Source organism: Cheilinus undulatus, linkage group 15 (assembly GCF_018320785.1).
Source record: "Cheilinus undulatus linkage group 15, ASM1832078v1, whole genome shotgun sequence".
NCBI lineage: Eukaryota > Metazoa > Chordata > Actinopteri > Labriformes > Labridae > Cheilinus > Cheilinus undulatus.
The window spans coordinates 5,938,995-5,955,803 of record NC_054879.1 but is presented as its reverse complement, the minus strand read 5'-3'; the positions used below and the strand labels follow the sequence as shown (position 1 = coordinate 5,955,803).

Below are 16,809 nucleotides of genomic sequence, written 5' to 3'. Positions count from 1 at the left end.
AAAGTTATATCTTGGATTTGCTGGCTGGTTTTAGAGCTAAATAACTCAAAATGTATTCTGCAGTTTAATGCTAAGAATGTGTGCCTTTCAGGAGAGACAGCCCATCAGGTGGCATGCAAGTCAAACCACCCCTAACAAAAAATGTGCTTGTTTTTAGAGGCTGCACTTGATTTGGGGTTAAGATTCCTTCAGTGTTCATCATACACAGGGCTTTTAGTTGGAAGTTACATCATCAACAGAGGTTTGTTCTTGTAAACAATTTGGGCCAGGACTTCAAAGCAAGCAGGACCCCGGGGTGCTGAGGAATGAAAAAATGCACAAGAAAGGAAGGTACACAGAATATTCTCCCAGCTGAGGGGCATTCTCCACTGCTGTGTGACATCATCTGCAAAGAAACTATTGCTTTTGCATTTATTGGTTTACACTGCAGGGGGTTGGTTGTCAGTACGTGGTATCATTATCATGGAATTGTCATGGGCATGTTGCTATCTGCTGAGCAGCTTAAGGCTCACTTCAACTCCACTTCTTTCCCTGTTTCCGATTTATGCATCTTAATAAATTGCTGCAGCAATGCAGCACGGCATGGAGGCAATCAGTCCGTGACACTGCTGAGGTGTTATGAAGCCTCTTCACTGAGCTCCATAGATTCTCTATGGGGTTATGGTCAGGCCAGTTTGCTGGCCAATCAAGCACAGGGATATCACGGTTCTTAAACCAGGGTTTGGTACTTTTGGCAGTGTGGACAAGTGCTAAGTCCTGCTGGAAATGAAATCAGCATCTCCATAAAGCTGGTCAGCAGAGGGAAGCATGAAGTGCTCTAAAACTTCCTAGATGGCTGTGCTGACCTTTGACCTGATAAATCACAGTGGATCAACACCAGCCAATGACATGGCTCCCCAAACCGTCACTGACTGTGGAAACTTTACACTGGACCCCAGGTAGCTTGGATTCTGTGCCTCTCCTCTGTTCCTCCAGACTCTGGGACCTTGACTTCAATGAAATGCAAAATTTACTTTCATTTGAAAAGAGAACTTTGGACCACTGATCAACAGTCCAGTCCTTTATGTCCTTGAGATTGTTCATGTTTTTCCACAATTTTGCTTCTTAAGTCCTCAGACAATTCTGGGCTCTTCTTTCTCTTCTCTATGCTTGGTGTGACACACACAGGCACACAACACAGAGGTTGAGTCAACTTTTATGCAGTCTAACTGGCTTCAGGTGTAATTTCTAGATTGCCAGCACCTGCTACTGCCACAGGTGAGTTTAAATGAGCATCACATGCTTGAAATAAAATGATTTACCCACAGTTTTAAAAGGGTGCCAATATTTTTGTCCGGGCACATTTTTGAGTTTTGTGTAAAATTATGTCACTTTTGGCTTTTTTCTTCTGTTTTTTTGTGTTGTTTCAATGCACATAAAGGAAATAAACATGTGTATACCAAAAACATTTGTAACTGCAACAATTTCAGGGAGAAACGGTGTATTGTCTGGAAAAATTCCAGGGGTGCAAATACTTTCATCCATGACTGTATGCAAGTTCCAGGTTGGTGATGGCTGGATGGAGCCAGAAAGACAATCACATAGAAATATATCTTAAACACAGCTAATTGCCCCCAGCTGACTGCAAACATTTTGAAGGACTACCCTTGACAGTGACTTTGTTTTACAATGCCTATCTCCCTGTAGGGCTTGTATAGTTTTGAAAAACATAATGAAAGCTTTTCTATACGGTGCTAATCAGCTCAATCTGATTTCCATATGGTACCACAAAGGCAAGTATGCTGACAACGAGAAAAATAATGCTAATTTATTCTCAGATTAGCTGACTTTATTACCTCATTAACTACCTTCTTGGGGTTTATATACTTGTGTTAATGAAAGCAGGACAGGAAGCCTGTTGCAAAGTCGGAGCTTCATATGGGTACAGACTCTCAGTCACTAAATATGGCTTTGGTCATTGATGTACTTTCTTTTTGTTTTAAAGAGATTATTCCTTTTGTTTTGACCAATAAGAGCTTTATATCATCATAACAACATAAACTATTCTCAAGGATTCTCAGTAGGAGGACGATTTTTACTTCCTATGAAACTCTTCACAACATTTAAATAGCTAACTGTTCTAAGATCCTAATTAGTAAAATGATGATACTGTTTTCAAGTTATTTTGTCCAAGAATGTATGACTGTATATATACAATGGTTGATGTTTCTTTTCAAATGTCTAGAGTCAAAATCAACAGCTTAAAATTCACAGTCTGCCCGTCAAACTGTCCTTTGACCAGTTGTTGAACCCCAGCGAGTCAGTGCAGCGTAAGTGAAGGTGATAGTGAAGAGGCGAACAGTGTAATGTTCCTGGTGCTGTGGATTGAATAGATACGTACTTTATAAGAGCAGTCTATTTCCCATGAACTGTCATTCATTACATACAATCAGTCTGATACAGTTATGCATGCATGAACGTCTGTTATTCAAATAATCTCCCGTTCTTTTGTCTCCTTTTCTCTCTCAAACACACACACAGGCTTGCATAGGCGCCAGCCTGAAGAGGAGGCCTGAGAGAAGTGACATTTGAAACAATAAGCTTTTGTTGTGCCGCACCATCCCCTGTCATATAACATATAGATGTCTGCATGAGCAAAGGCTTAACTCAAATGCACATATATTTGAAGTCGACTGCCTGAAATGCCACAGAACTGTTGCATCAGATTATCAGCAATCAGAGAGCAACAGGTGGCAAAGCAGATGTTGAGAGTAGAGTCCCATTGGCTGCAGATGTAGCCTCTCTGGCTGTTTTTTTTTTTTTTGCATTAGTATGAGTCCATAATATGGCTAAATTAAAATCTTATAAACTGGTGATTAAATTGTGAGATAAAAACGAGTGGGAGTACACTGAAAAAGTGAACTGTGTTCAAAAGTGATGCTGCTTGTGCCCTATTTATAAAATGGTAAGGGGATGGCCTAAGTCTCTCTGTATTTACTTCCTTTTTCTCAGTCACCTGTCATATACCCTAATGATCTTAGGATGCAGATTCTTCTTTTAAGAATTGTTTTATGTCAGTGGTTTATACAACCTACATTATGTTCTGTAAATTATAACAATGCAACAATCCACATCTGGAGGGAAAATACGTAGGAGTGTGCATCTTTCCGTGACAAGACAGAATAAAGTTTAGATGTAAAGTTCACACTTGTTTTCCAATTTTCTCTCACAGCTCAGAATTTACTACGACTTCTGACTAGATTTAAGATAGGGAGCATCCCAAATTTCATGTTATTTTCAACTTGTAATACATTTAATGCTACTGTTCCTCTTAAAATATAGCTGTTTATGAGTCTTACAGGATTGGAGATGATGGGCACGGTGTCTAGGGTTAATCACAAAACAGCAAACCAACTCAAGACTTCAGAATGGACTTGTCATTACACTGAAATGAGCCCCAAGCTCTGCTGAACTTCGTAGTCACAACTTTTGAGTTAAAGATAACTAAAATACCCTTTTAAATCTTTTTACACAGAAACTTTTGGTCTCAATTAAATATCTGTGCTGTGTTTTGGTCAAAAAGGAACAGGTGCATCTCAAAAAATTCAAATGTCATAAAAATGTTAATTTTTCCTGTGATTTACTTCCAGAAGTTAAACATCCATATGTTCTAGACTCATCACACACAAAGTGTTCTGCTAATTTATGCACACAGTAATTGGTTGGAGCTCCTTTTCCATACATCACTGCATCTATGTGACACGTCATTGAGTCAGTCTTTTAATGTTTGATTCTGTTGTCGTCTTGTCACTTTGTTTGCTTCCTTGTTTGTCTCTTTGCTTGGCTGTGATGTTGTCATTTTCTGTCTTTTTCTTTTTTGTGAAACGTATTTTTTATCATCATTATACAGTGACTTTGAGTTTTTTGAAAGTGCTTTATAAATACAATTTATTATTATTATTATTATTATTATTATTATTATTATTATTAAGTAGAAGTGGCTGAAATTTCTGATATTAATAGGCCCAGACAAAGTTGTAATCCTTGCTTCTGATGTCACTCGTCAGAATTTCCAGTCAACTTTCCATGAATATGCTTTGATACAGCCTCTGAGAACAGCCTGCCCTTAAGCAGTGGCCTTCTGTGGCTTACCCTCCTAGCGAAGGGTGCCATTGTCTTCTGGAAATTTGTCTAGTCAGCAGTCTTCCCTATGATTGCAGTTGTGGGCACTGAACCAGAATGAGAGAATGAAGGCTCAGGAAACCTTTGCAAATTGGACTTTTCCACAAATATTTTGAGACAGTGGATTTTTGATTTTCATGAGCTATAAGCTGTAATCATCAAGTTTAATCAAAACAAGTCTTGAAGTGTTTCTGTTTGAGATGAATCTTGTTAATATGGAAGTTTTACTTTCAGAGGGAAATCACAAGAAACAAAATGAAGATGATATTCTATTCTTTTTTTTTTTTTTCAGATGCAACTGTATAGATCAAGCACCAAGAGAGGTTGATGACTGACAGCCTTTCTCATAACACCGGGCTCACCGGGTACAAAAGCACAAAAAGACAAAAATGAAACCAAACACTGTCTCAAAAATCATGCAAGAAGCATTAATGATACTCCAGCCTGCACAAGTAGAAAAGCTGTGAGTGCACTGGCAGTCTGCAGTGCGTCTGCAGAGCTGTCACCCTGCAAGAGAGGCATGCACAGCCATGCATCACAACAGAAATTCAGATATTTTTTGGGGTAAGATGCATGCAGCCTCCATGCAGAGCTGAAAAACTGGAAACTCTCCCCACCAGTGTGCTGCTGGTTCTGAGTCGTACCCAAGTCCATGCTCTTGGAGGCTTTGACGTGCTGGAACTGCCACTGGTTCTCTTTCTGTGTGGGAGACTGGGGCTGAGCTGTGGAAGAGTTGTCCCTGGAAGAAAATGATATAACAGTCTCAGCACAGATTATTACTGCTTGTTGAACATAGACATCTTTTAAATGCTTGAGGCTGGCTCTAAATACAAGTTAATCCCCATAACAACTCGAACCAAAACACTTGACTTTAGAGCAGAATTTAAGATGTTTACAGTCTAGTAAAAAGAGCTTTATAGATAGTTGCTTCACAGAATATTACCTCTTGGCTATGACTGGATTGTTGCTGTAAATGTGGGACTTTTTTTTAGTAGTGATTTTATAAACAGACAATTTAAGAGGAAAATTGTTCAGAGTTTTTTTCTTCTATAATGAATGTGTCAGCAGGAATCAATGTCTGTCTTCATCATGCATATTATCAACTTATTCCATGTTTGCCATAGAAAGGCTTGTCAATGGTGCATATGTATGAGAAGCATTTGTTTCCCCCCTTTTTTTTATCTAAGAGAAGGTTTTTTAAGGTATTCTGTACTAATCTTTCCACTCAATTTATTTTTTTTTTAAATACAAGTCAAAGTGATTAAAAAAGTTAGAAAAATAGTTTAAAATTATTATTTGTATATTATTTGTACATTAGATGACAAAGATATTTTATTAATCCTGAAGGAACCTGAAGGGACAGTTATGATCTTACATATATTATGTATTGTAAACATTTCTTTTTACTTTTATTACATATTTATTAAGGGCTGTCAAGATTAATTGCATTAACCATGATTAAGTACAATCCACATTTAGTGCACTAAATTATTTTTAATTGCCATTAATCACATGTTTCATTGTCCCTTTCAGCAAACTTTAGCTAAGCTACTGAAGCACCAAGCTACAGCCACAGTGGTGTAAAATAAGTCCACTGGCGATCCCTTCTAATAAACTCACTGAAAGCTCAGTGGACAAGTCGAAAGTTATATTCATCTTGTGACACCAAATTTTTAACTTTTCACTGTCTCCTTATTTTCTTTTACATCCATAACAAGTTCTTTTTTCTGTGGTTTAGTTTATGTCAAAATCTTCAGTTTATCTATAATAACAGGTCTGTAACCAAACAGGAAGTCAATGAATCTTAGTTTAAGACAAGAGAGAACAATCAGAAATGACACTAACACATTTAAGTGCAAAATAGAGGACCTTTCAAATGCAATGAGCATGGTGCGATTTATTGCAACTACAGAAATTAAGTGATTAATTGCGATTAAAATCTTTTGGCAGTGTTAATATTTATCAATATGTATCACAGTTATCAAAACTGTGATACAGATATGATGCTTACTTGAAAATAAAGTAAAATAATTTTATTTCCACGTGTCTGTATTTCGGAACAAGAAAAAGCACCTTGAAGGATTTTATTTATTTATTTCTTATTTTTTTGCATGGGAGCAAAAATCCTTACACGCCTCAGATGTCTTCTGAGTTGTCCACACATTTAATGTATTGCACACTTGTCATATGTATTTTTCTAAAGAGTAAAATAAAAAATATAAAAGACAAGTTTTTGAAATTTATTTGCAAAATCTGTAGCCACATTATTACATAAAAACAGCTTTTTCACCCTCAAAATAATCTATTGAGAAAATAATCAGTGACAAACTTATTGACAGGGACAGCCCTAATTTAAACATGAATTTAAGTTTATAACAAACTAAGAGATGCTTGCTACTTTTCCTGATGTCTAATTTTTAGTTGGAGTCTGATTCTGAAGCAAAAGGGAAAAACGGGAGGCACACTCATCTAACACATACCTTTCTGATAGATAGGAGTGTTGGATTGAGCTGCTGAACTCTGGATCATGCCCGTACAGCTCCCCGTCCTCATCCTCGTCCATGTGAGAATAACCCCCATTAGTCACTAAAAAAACAGCACATGAATGACTGAGGTAAGTTAATACAGTATATCATGTATAGACATGGCTTTCCTGGGCAGAAGCAGATGTGATTTGGATGAAATAATGTGGGTTATGAAAAACCTGATAAAACTGTATTCAAATCATCTGGAGAAATATGGTGACTATTCTGTCCAGTGAAAATGACCACTGATGAAATTTGAAATGCAATACTAAGAAACGTAGTAAACAACAACACAGATACGCTGCTGATTTGCTATTGTAACTCAGTGCTTAAGAGTCACTCAAAAACGTAATGAGAATAGAAAGTATGCTGGGTGAAAGACAAGAAGAAGTTTGCTGAATAGGGGGAAAATTAAACACAACAAAACGAGGATGAGAACAGAGGGAAGATGCCGCTGCCCTACATCTTCAGCAGTCGCTGCAGATGGAGCTTCGTGATAGGGCCGTGTCTGCTTGATAAACGAGTTTATGACAACTTGATACACAGACTCACAATCCACCCAAGCACAATTTACATACAGTCATCACTTCTCAGAGAGCATAGCTGCCACACAACACATGCCAGGATTATTGCACAGTCTTCAGTGTGTGCCCCTCATGTGATGCATCCACACATGGCACTGAAAGCAGAGATCCTAGAGCTGGAGAAGCAAAACAGAAAAAAGAAAAACATCATCTGAAGATATCACAGCCTCTCATCTCTCCCTCACCCTCCCTCTCGCTACACTAATCACCTGTTTTATTTTTCTTCTGGTCCCATTCTTGCAATCTGATATTTTGGCTGTCATTTATCTCTTCTTTCAGATCTCCCATAAATCATTTTATCTCCCACTCAGTGTTTCTTCTTTCCTAAACTTCCTCCCTCCTCTTCACTGCCAGCACCTTAATCAGCTGAACTGTCAAAAACACATTCTTCTTTTACCTAACACACACAGACACACATCTGTTCTCACCAACACTTTGAAGTGAGAAGAAGCATTTGCTGTGTGGATGATAGATCAATAGCCGTTTGCTTCGATAGGAGGTATAACATTCTTCTTCAACAATCACATCTCCCCTCCTTTTCTCTGCATTTGTCTACGATGTGCCTGTCAAATCATCGCTCCCTGTTTCCTCTGTTTCCAACATCCCCCTTCCTTGTGTTTGGGAAAAATGCATATAAACAATTTTACACATTAAGTATTTAACTCAACTCAGGACAATTCCCATCCCTTAAAAAAAAAAAAAAAAAAAAAAAAATCTTAAACGAAGCTTGCAAGTAGCACTGAACAGCCGTCACACCTTTGGTTTGTGGTGTGGCAAAATGAGCTGCTGCAGGTGTCTTTCAGACACGCAACTGTCAATCAACTGTGCTCCCTTTGAGCACATGAGGTGAGAAGAAAGCATGCCATTTACTGGGTCTAACCAATAGGTGGTGCTATGCTAGATATTTAAAGTTGAATAGATCTTCAGGGAAAAAAAGGGAGTTTTTAAGTGGAACAAAGCCTTTTAGTTACCGTCTTTCCTTGTGTACCCATCATCCATTGCGCTCCACTCGCTGGCTTGATCTAACAGCATGGAAATGGTGGATGCTGCCAGTGGCAGGGAAGGGGCAGAATGACAAAGTTTTTAAGATTGTGGAGACTCCTAACCTTCCAACACAGATGGATTCGGCCATTTCCGTGTTTCTCACTGGCGAATCCATCTTCCAAAGCTCCCATCTGAACCGTTTGTTATAATACAATACAAAACATGAGGAGGCACTTAGCAAATCGCCACCAGAAAAAGATTTGTGATGATGTGAGTAGCAGAATTTTTACCGCAACAAATACCGTACCTTGGACTTGTTATCAAGGTGTTATCATACGAGCAAATTTTGATAGCGTTACATCCCTAGTATGCTTGTATAACTACCTTCCTGTTACTTGGTGAGACATTAAACTTTGCCAATCCATCACAGCCAACCGCTTTGAATACAGCCATGAAAATGTGTTAAGGACCTTTGTTATCCTAGAAAGCTTGGGTAAGATTGGAGGATGTATAGCTGATGCAAAAACTGCTTCCTGTTACATGACAAATCATGTAAATGTGAAGACGGGAGAGGAGAGTGTCATTGCCTCAAGTGAAGGAGTTCATGTACCTCCGGGTCTTGTTTACAAGTGTGGGTAGAAGGAGCCATGAGCTCGACAGCCGGATTGGTGCAGCATCTGCGGTATTGCGTCCTGGTGAAGAGGGAGCTGAGCCGTAAGGCAGTACTGTCAATTTACCAGTTGATCTTTGTCCTAACCCTCACCTATGGAACTCTGAGTAATGACCAAAAGAACAAGACCACAGGTTCAAGCGATCAAAATGAAATTCCTCAGGAGGGTGGCTGGGCTCAGCCTTTGAGACAGGGTGAGGAGCTCGGACATCCCAAAGGATCTCGAAATAGAACTCCTGCTCCTTCATGTTGAAAGGAGGGAGTTGAGGTGGTTCAGGGATCTGATCAGGATGTCTCCTGGTTGCCTCCCTGTGGAGCTCTTCTAGACACGTCCAACTGGAAGGAGACCCCGGAGTAGACCCAGAGCTCGCTGGAAGGATTAAATATCTCATCTGGCCTGGGAAAGCCTCAGAATCCCCCAGGAGGAGCTGGAAAATGTTGCTGGGGAGAGGGATGTCTGGGTTGACTTACGGACGGACGGACGGATGGATGGATGATAACGGCTCCATATAGCCACATCCTTTGAGTTTTGTACACAAGCTGAATAACTTTCTGAAAATCTCCCCAAATTACATACATGAAGCTGGAAGAAACTTCGTATGCAGACCCGTAGCACCTTTGCTACACTCCTGTACAACACCCTTCTATTTTTTTTTTTCAGCCAAGTTTGTTGATATTTAAGATAAATGCAGGTAGCCAAATATGTCATTTGTGGGAAACAAGGTAAGGAGGAATGACAATTTCTTCAGATAAAGTAGGGTCATCATTCCGAGGTCTGTGTTTGGGCCCTAACAAGGGTCTAAAGACAAGGAAAGGGTCTAGATTATTTTCCCTACATCATTACATCAAGAGTCCGAGACAGTAAGTTTAACTGAAGAACTTGTGTTCCATTAAAGGTTCTTATATTTTCCACAGAATTACTCTGATTTCTGATTGATATTTTTGTTTTCTAGAAAAATGTAGTTGTGTGTTTGATTAAGTCGTAACACTTGATGACTTAATGACAGGATTCCTGCAAAAAGCCTGCAATTACTCAATCACTGCAGCACTTATTTTGGCTTAAGAGGAGCAATTAAGCTATTATTTCATTAAACTGAATCAAGTTCAACAACTTACAGTAATGATTATTGAAAGAAGCAGAGTATGACACACACAGAGTCCGAGATATTTAGAATATTCAACCGTAGAACAAGTCATTTTAAAGAACAGAGTACCCAAACAATACTTAAATAATTGCTGATTGCCAAAATAGTATTAACAGTGTTATTTCCCACAACTGGAAAACTCCAAATATCCCTAAATTGTAGGCTAGTCTTAATTAAAGGATCATTTTTTTGTTATTTCATCACAAAATCAATTTAAATAGGCCTCAGTGACAAATTGGGAAAGACTGCATAATATCTTAGGCAAACTTAAACTGTGATTTATTGGAGTTCATTCCATCAAATGCATTAACTTCCCAGAGAGAGAGTGAGTGGGCGGGAATACAGAGAGAAAAGAAAGAAGAAAAGTAGGAGAGCAGACACAATGAGATGCAGAGAAAGGAACGAGATAAAGAGAAAGATCCATAAATGTAGAAACAGCACATCTACATAAATACATATGTAGAGAATCATTACACTCAATTTATTCTGAAGACAAAAAATCTTCAGTTTCATTTCAACTTCAGTGCCAAAAGAAATGAATTCAGTTTGAGAAATAGTTCATTAGGAGAGTAAAATACTGGCAAGTTTGCGTAAATACACACTCATATAAACACACACACGGATAACACCAGTAAACACAGATCCTGAGAAATGGGCTCACTTTACACACACACACACACCAGCATGTATACTGTGTGTAAATGATTCCATGGCTGAGGTGAATTAGAAAAGCAAAGTGTATTCAAGGTCAGAGCTGTTTACCAAATTCTGAGTAAACACAGACAAACAGCACTGTTTGATACCGGCCAGCAGTCCCTGAACCAACACGAGGATGTCCATGCACAAAACAGCTCCCACAGCAGTCACACACACATTACACAGGCACAGATAGCATTCAGAGACACACAGACAAAAATGTACGGTTTAAAGAAGCAGAAACTGACACTGAGAATAACAGAAGCAGGTATACAATCAGATGAGCATGCTAGCTGATACAGACACTTTACAAGGTCAAACAGATAATATAGGAGGGAGAAAGCTCTTTAAAGCACATACAACTAAAATAAGTCCTTCTAACAAGCCGGAGCAATAACAAACAAGAGGAACAACCTTGAGCAATAGGAGCAAAAAATAAAAGGCAGAGAAGGGGAGGGGGGGTTTCACTATCAGATTGTGATTATTACATTCTATCATAACTACTAGTGCTGTTAATCGGTTAAAAAAATTAATCAAGTTAATCACATTACTACACTGTGATTAATCATGATTAATTATAGCATTTTTTTGAAGTAGTTTAAGTGCATTTTTGTTTTTAGATCTTTACAGGTTGTTATTGTCAAGTGTTTAATTTTTATTCTTTTAATTCTATGTACAGAACATTAAAATGCTGATCTGAGTCCTTATCAATACCACTATCAATACTTTCTATAGTTTGGGGGAAAGACAAAATAAGGGCAAATATTTAAACTACAAGTGGTCTTACCTGAGTGCTTGAGTTAAAAAGCTATGATTCAGTCTGTAACATTTATTGTATATCCCTCAGATATAAACACATAATACTGTATTTATTGAAGTTTCTCATCAAAAAATAAATTTTCACATTTTTATGTGACATTTGAACACATCATAACATAGAATACAGTTGTCTGGTTTACGAGGGTTACCTGAAAGCATCGTATTTTCCATCTTCAGCTCCTAAAGTTTACTAGATAACTTTAATTTTGCCAGTTCCACTGTGGATTTCTACACTGGATTAATATTGTTAACAAACAGGACTTGCTCAAAGTTTTGAAGCACTTTTCAGCATTTATCTGAGCAGCTGAAGAAGAAAACTGTCCTGAAGCAGCTGAAGAGAGTGTTATGACATGGCTTGATCCCGTGTTGTTGTTAGCGTCTTTGCTACAGCAAAGATGTTCTTTGCTCGAAGGTGGAACTTAAGACTCGTTGTGCTTCGGTGTAAAGACGGTTCATCACTGCAGTATGTACCCACAATTTTAGTTTTATCTTAACTAACATTCACCAGCTTTTAAAAAAGTAAATCACCATTAAGCGGACCTGGGTCTATCTCCTCACTCATCACTGCTGGCTGTGTCTGACCCTCTCACCTCTTCACCCCCGGGCACATAAACATTCATGCCAGAGGACTTTGGGAGCAAGTTGTGGTCAGACTTAGTCATATGATTCAGCTGAGTTATCATTTTTTTTAGCACATTAATGTTTAAAGATCAATCACAAGCATTAACATGTTAATATTAACAGCCCTAATAATTACGTGATAACTAAATCTAACCCTTTACTGGCTGAGAAAAATAAAAAACAGCAGTGAAAAGTAAAAAGCACAAAAAAATCGGTACAGGAAGGGGTAAGAAAAAACTGGAATACTGTTTTAAGGGGAAAAGTCTTGGTTTTCGAAAAGTCATAAAGGACATATGTTAAAGATAAGTGTGCTCGTGCCAACCCCGAACAAGGTATCCACAGTGCTAAAGACTGATTCAAATACCAATTGCATCACATTAATCTGGGAAAGCTCCCATAGAAAGTACTTGGGAAGGGCAAGACTTTTCAAAAGAAATCTCACAAGGTTATGAGAGGAATGTTCTGTCTGTCACACTTCAGATATGCCTTCACAAGCAAGGGATGAACATGAAACTTGACCTCTGACCTGCAAAATCTATTCAGTTCATCCTCAAGTAAAAGGGGTAAATGTGTAAAATTTGAAGGAAATGTCTCTTGGTTGTAAATGTGTGCTTGTTTATTTTTTCACATATTTTGCATAAATTGTGCTCTCTGTCATACTGTGATTGAGATGACATGATAAACACAACATGAAGAACGGACAGAGTAAAGACAAAGAAGGGAGAGTTCCAGGATTCAAGGTAAAAAAAAAGTTAACATTTTCTAATCCTTACAGTCGATAATTCCAGTCATGCTGTGTGTAATATTTATGTCTGTTAACATATCTGAACATGGATGTAAAAAAAATACACTTACCATTGGATTGATAGTGAGTGTTGTCCATCATGGGAGAGTTCATATGGCCGTTAGTCTGACTGTTCACGGGGCTCACCTGTCCTGACAGGCCAGATGAGCTGTCAAATGAGCGATTGGGTGACACTCCATGTTGATTCTAAAAAAGAAAAGAAAGCAGCAAACTTTAAACACTAGACTTCATACTCTCTAATAATGTTGATGTAGTAAGCTCCCCCAACCTTATGTTGTTATTCTTCCAGCCTGTGCAGCAAAAGTTATAGTTGTGCAAGGACAGCTTGTTTTGTTTGTCTTTAAATGACTATCTAACTGTTTTTTTGTTTTTTTTTTTTAAATGCAAGTGTCAGTAGATTTATTTATTGCATTGCATTTAAACTGAGCAATGGCCAGAAGAGAGAGTAGGAACATTACATTGGCAGACTCACTCACAATCAGATGCAGACAGAGCTAAGAGAGAAAGAGGGAGACACTCGTATGACGGGAGACAGTCGGGGTGAAACGGGGGACCCGTTTCCCATGGCCCCTGGGTTGAAAGAGAACTCTGTCTTCTGTAAGTGTGTGGCACTGACACTCTTACTGACACCTATCCCCTCGAGATCTGGCCCTCTTCAAGTCCTGTAATAGTCAAATAAAGCATCCGCACCAGTGTTTGCGTGTGTCTTTGTGCCTCTATTACAATATTAGGAATTTAATTTACATTTGTTTGTCTTCTGTGTGTCTGTTTGGGGATCTGTATATGTTCATTAACATGTATCCATATTCATTCTGTTTTCCTGTGCTGTTAAGTGCATTTGAGTGTTTCTTTGTGAGTCTGTCTGACACAGCCCTCCTCATAAGCAACAAAGAAGACATTATAGTCTGAGTGTGTGTATAATAAAACCTTCTAGTCATCTTCCTCTTGACCCCCCACAGTGAAGCAGCGCCTTTCCCCCTCACCCTGCTTACCCCACCACACCCCCACCAGATACCATCGTTTGTGGTGTGTTAGATGTCCTGTGGGACCCCTTCCTTTACTGGATGTCTCCCTGAGCTGGTGTCATAGCGCAGTCATATTACTGAAAAGAACAAATGCTTGTTCACAAAGGAGGTACTGATAATAAAAATAAAAACAACAATAACAATAATAATATTAATAATAATAATCAACAAAGGTCTAACATGTGTTCACGATTGCATCACTTAATGAATATTCACTTTTAATTTAGGTTCACATATAAATCATTGCTTCTTATGACTATAGACAGTATTGACCTGAGCTTCGAGGCATGTTTGGGCCAAAAGTTGAGGCTGAATTAACCTCCAATGACAACACACAATGGCTGCACTGCAATCCGCTGGCGAACCATATTTCAGATCAAATCACTCCCTCTCTAGTCAATCAGAGCAGTTCCACTCTGGTCCGAAACCAGTACATCCCTGAAGTGCCACTCTACTCTGAAGGTCTATTTTTGGTGCTGCCTACTGCCAAAGCATGTCAGTCCAAAATGAGCAGATGGATCCAAACTGATAGAAAAACGTGTGAAATACCTGGTCAACTTAAAAATACACAATGCATGGATTCCTGATAGTAAATCATCACTGTATCAACACTACGTCTTATCCTGCAGCACAAGCAAGAGGTTACTGGAAGGTGAGTGGGTCACAGAGCTACAACAGCACAACTGATGACAAAAAGTTAACTTCTGAGGGAAAAAGCCACAGAATTTTAACTTCATAATGTACTCAACCGTGGTGGAAACAATAAAATCAAGGAAACATGCTGAAATGAATGGCAAATCAGCCCCCCCCCCCAATTCCTGCAGGAACTTGCAGTTCCCTCCTGATCCCCTCTTGTCTCAAGCTAGGGCTGTGTGCCTTGCGCAGCTTCCAGTATGTGATGTAGCCCGCTTTCGGTGAGTGCAAAACCGTAGAGCTGTGAAGCACAGTGCAGCCTTTGTATAGGGAAATTGCAGGTCAGGCATAGATGCAGTGAGTGAGTCACCTGAGGGCATCGTTGTGCAGGAAGGAGCATCGGCACAACCCAGATCATGTTTGGGATGTCCTTGCATAATGCCAGGGACATTGGAAAATATCCTGTTGAAAAATTACAAAGTCCACACCTGGCGAGTAAGCACAGCCTAGGGTGCTGTCTGGGTAGGCAGTTGGGTTGCCCGAGCCCCTGGTCATGTGGTAGATGTCCAAAAGGCCTGAAAACCAGTGCCAGTCTTCAGGCGTGTTACCAGAGATGAACCCGTCCGGACAATCGAGATGCAATCAAGCTTGACATTATCTCACAAGAGACACATGTGTTGACATGTAATAAGCTTTACTCCCGCTAAAATGTTTTGCAATTCAAGTAGCAACAAATATTAAGTTTTTTTTTAGGTTTTCTTCTGTTGAATTACTTTAAACAGCTGACAAATAATGCTTCAAATATGAGATAAAAGCTGCTGAATCCTGGACATATTATCTACTGTGCTTTCAATGTTTAATAATACTTTACAGCTCCTTCCTGAAATAAGCAGCTCTGCACAAAAAGGTAATGAGAATTATGGATTGTGAATCAGTTTAAAGCAACAAATGGATTCTGAATCAAATCATGGCCCCTAGCTCTGGGGGTAAATTTTTATCCCTCCTCCTTTGATTTTAAAAGGATTCAAGTTATGCATCGTTACAGGCATGACCTATCTGACTGCAAATCAGCTCAGTATAGCTTTTTGTCAATTGGCTTAAGACCCAATCCACCTCTTGTTCTTTCTAGGCTAACCTTCAGTTAGTTTCAGACAGCATGTTTTTCTTAATAAGAATACATCACAGATTGGGTTCAAACAGAAACCAAATGGCACTTACACATTTTTTTCTCTTAAATTCTGTCGGTCAATCAGTGTATACAAAAAACAAACCAAACAGATGGGTTACAAGCTAGGGCGTTGCATAGAATAAAAGAGACGTAGGACAAAGACAAACAAGACAAAACAGCGTAGCAAAAAAATAATTGTGAATTAAACAGATGGGTTTGGTTGCATATGTGACGAGCATTTCAGGATGGCTTTGTTGTTGTTCCTACTTTTGATTTGTATAGATTTCCACATAAAGATTCCCAAATGCAGATATTTTGTAATCATTGTTATAGTGATGCCCAATTCTCTCTTTCATTTTCCCTCCTTGTAAATCTGCCTGTTTGTAAAAGCAGGGCCCCAAGGCTTTTTCCAATATTTTCCACAGTCGATGATGTTATCTGCCAAAGAAAAAAAAAAAAGTACAAAAAGGAACGAAATCTGTTAATCTTCATAAGTTTAAGTATTGTTTGGTCAAGTAAAAGACAAAATTCTTCTGTTTTCCTGTTCTTATAATGCGATACAAATCACTGGAAAACTGGCCGCTATCTTGTTGCAAAATTAGAAATCGACAACCAAATAATAGCTTCAGATTACGCTGATGGCTCCCTCGTAGAACCACACATATTTATCAGGGAGATAGCCGGTGGTTTTTGGAGTTACTGAACGAAAAAAGCAGCTGGATAAAGTTAGGGATTACTGAGAACTGGCTGAGAATGAATACAGTGGGAGCATCTGGCTAAGAGAAAAAGCCAAGGAAATATTCAAGAAAAAAATGTGAGGACAAAAAGATCAGAGGGGAAAAGCAGTGAAGTGGGCTGCTTCTGAAATGTGAAAGCATCGATACTGAAGACCAAAAAGGCTTTTAAGGTACTATCTGCCATTATCCTCTTCTCCTTTTTACCCTTTCTTCTAAACTTTCAAGACAAAAGGGAA

The 16,809-nt window shown here is 38.8% G+C and overlaps 1 protein-coding gene across 3 annotated transcripts in view; it reads right to left on the bottom strand.

Annotated features, from left to right (window-relative positions):
- Positions 1-16,809, bottom strand: part of pard3bb (par-3 family cell polarity regulator beta b) — a 368,918-nt gene that overhangs the window by 199,248 nt on the left and 152,861 nt on the right. For 2 of the 3 annotated variants that reach the window (XM_041806625.1, XM_041806627.1), the window contains 3 exons: positions 13,061-13,196; positions 6,642-6,747; positions 4,779-4,900 (listed from right to left, as the gene is read on the bottom strand). In XM_041806625.1, coding sequence (XP_041662559.1) covers positions 4,779-4,900; positions 6,642-6,747; positions 13,061-13,196 — 364 coding nt within the window. The remainder of the gene's footprint in view (positions 1-4,778; positions 4,901-6,641; positions 6,748-13,060; positions 13,197-16,809) is intronic. The other variant, XM_041806626.1, reaches the window with a different exon arrangement.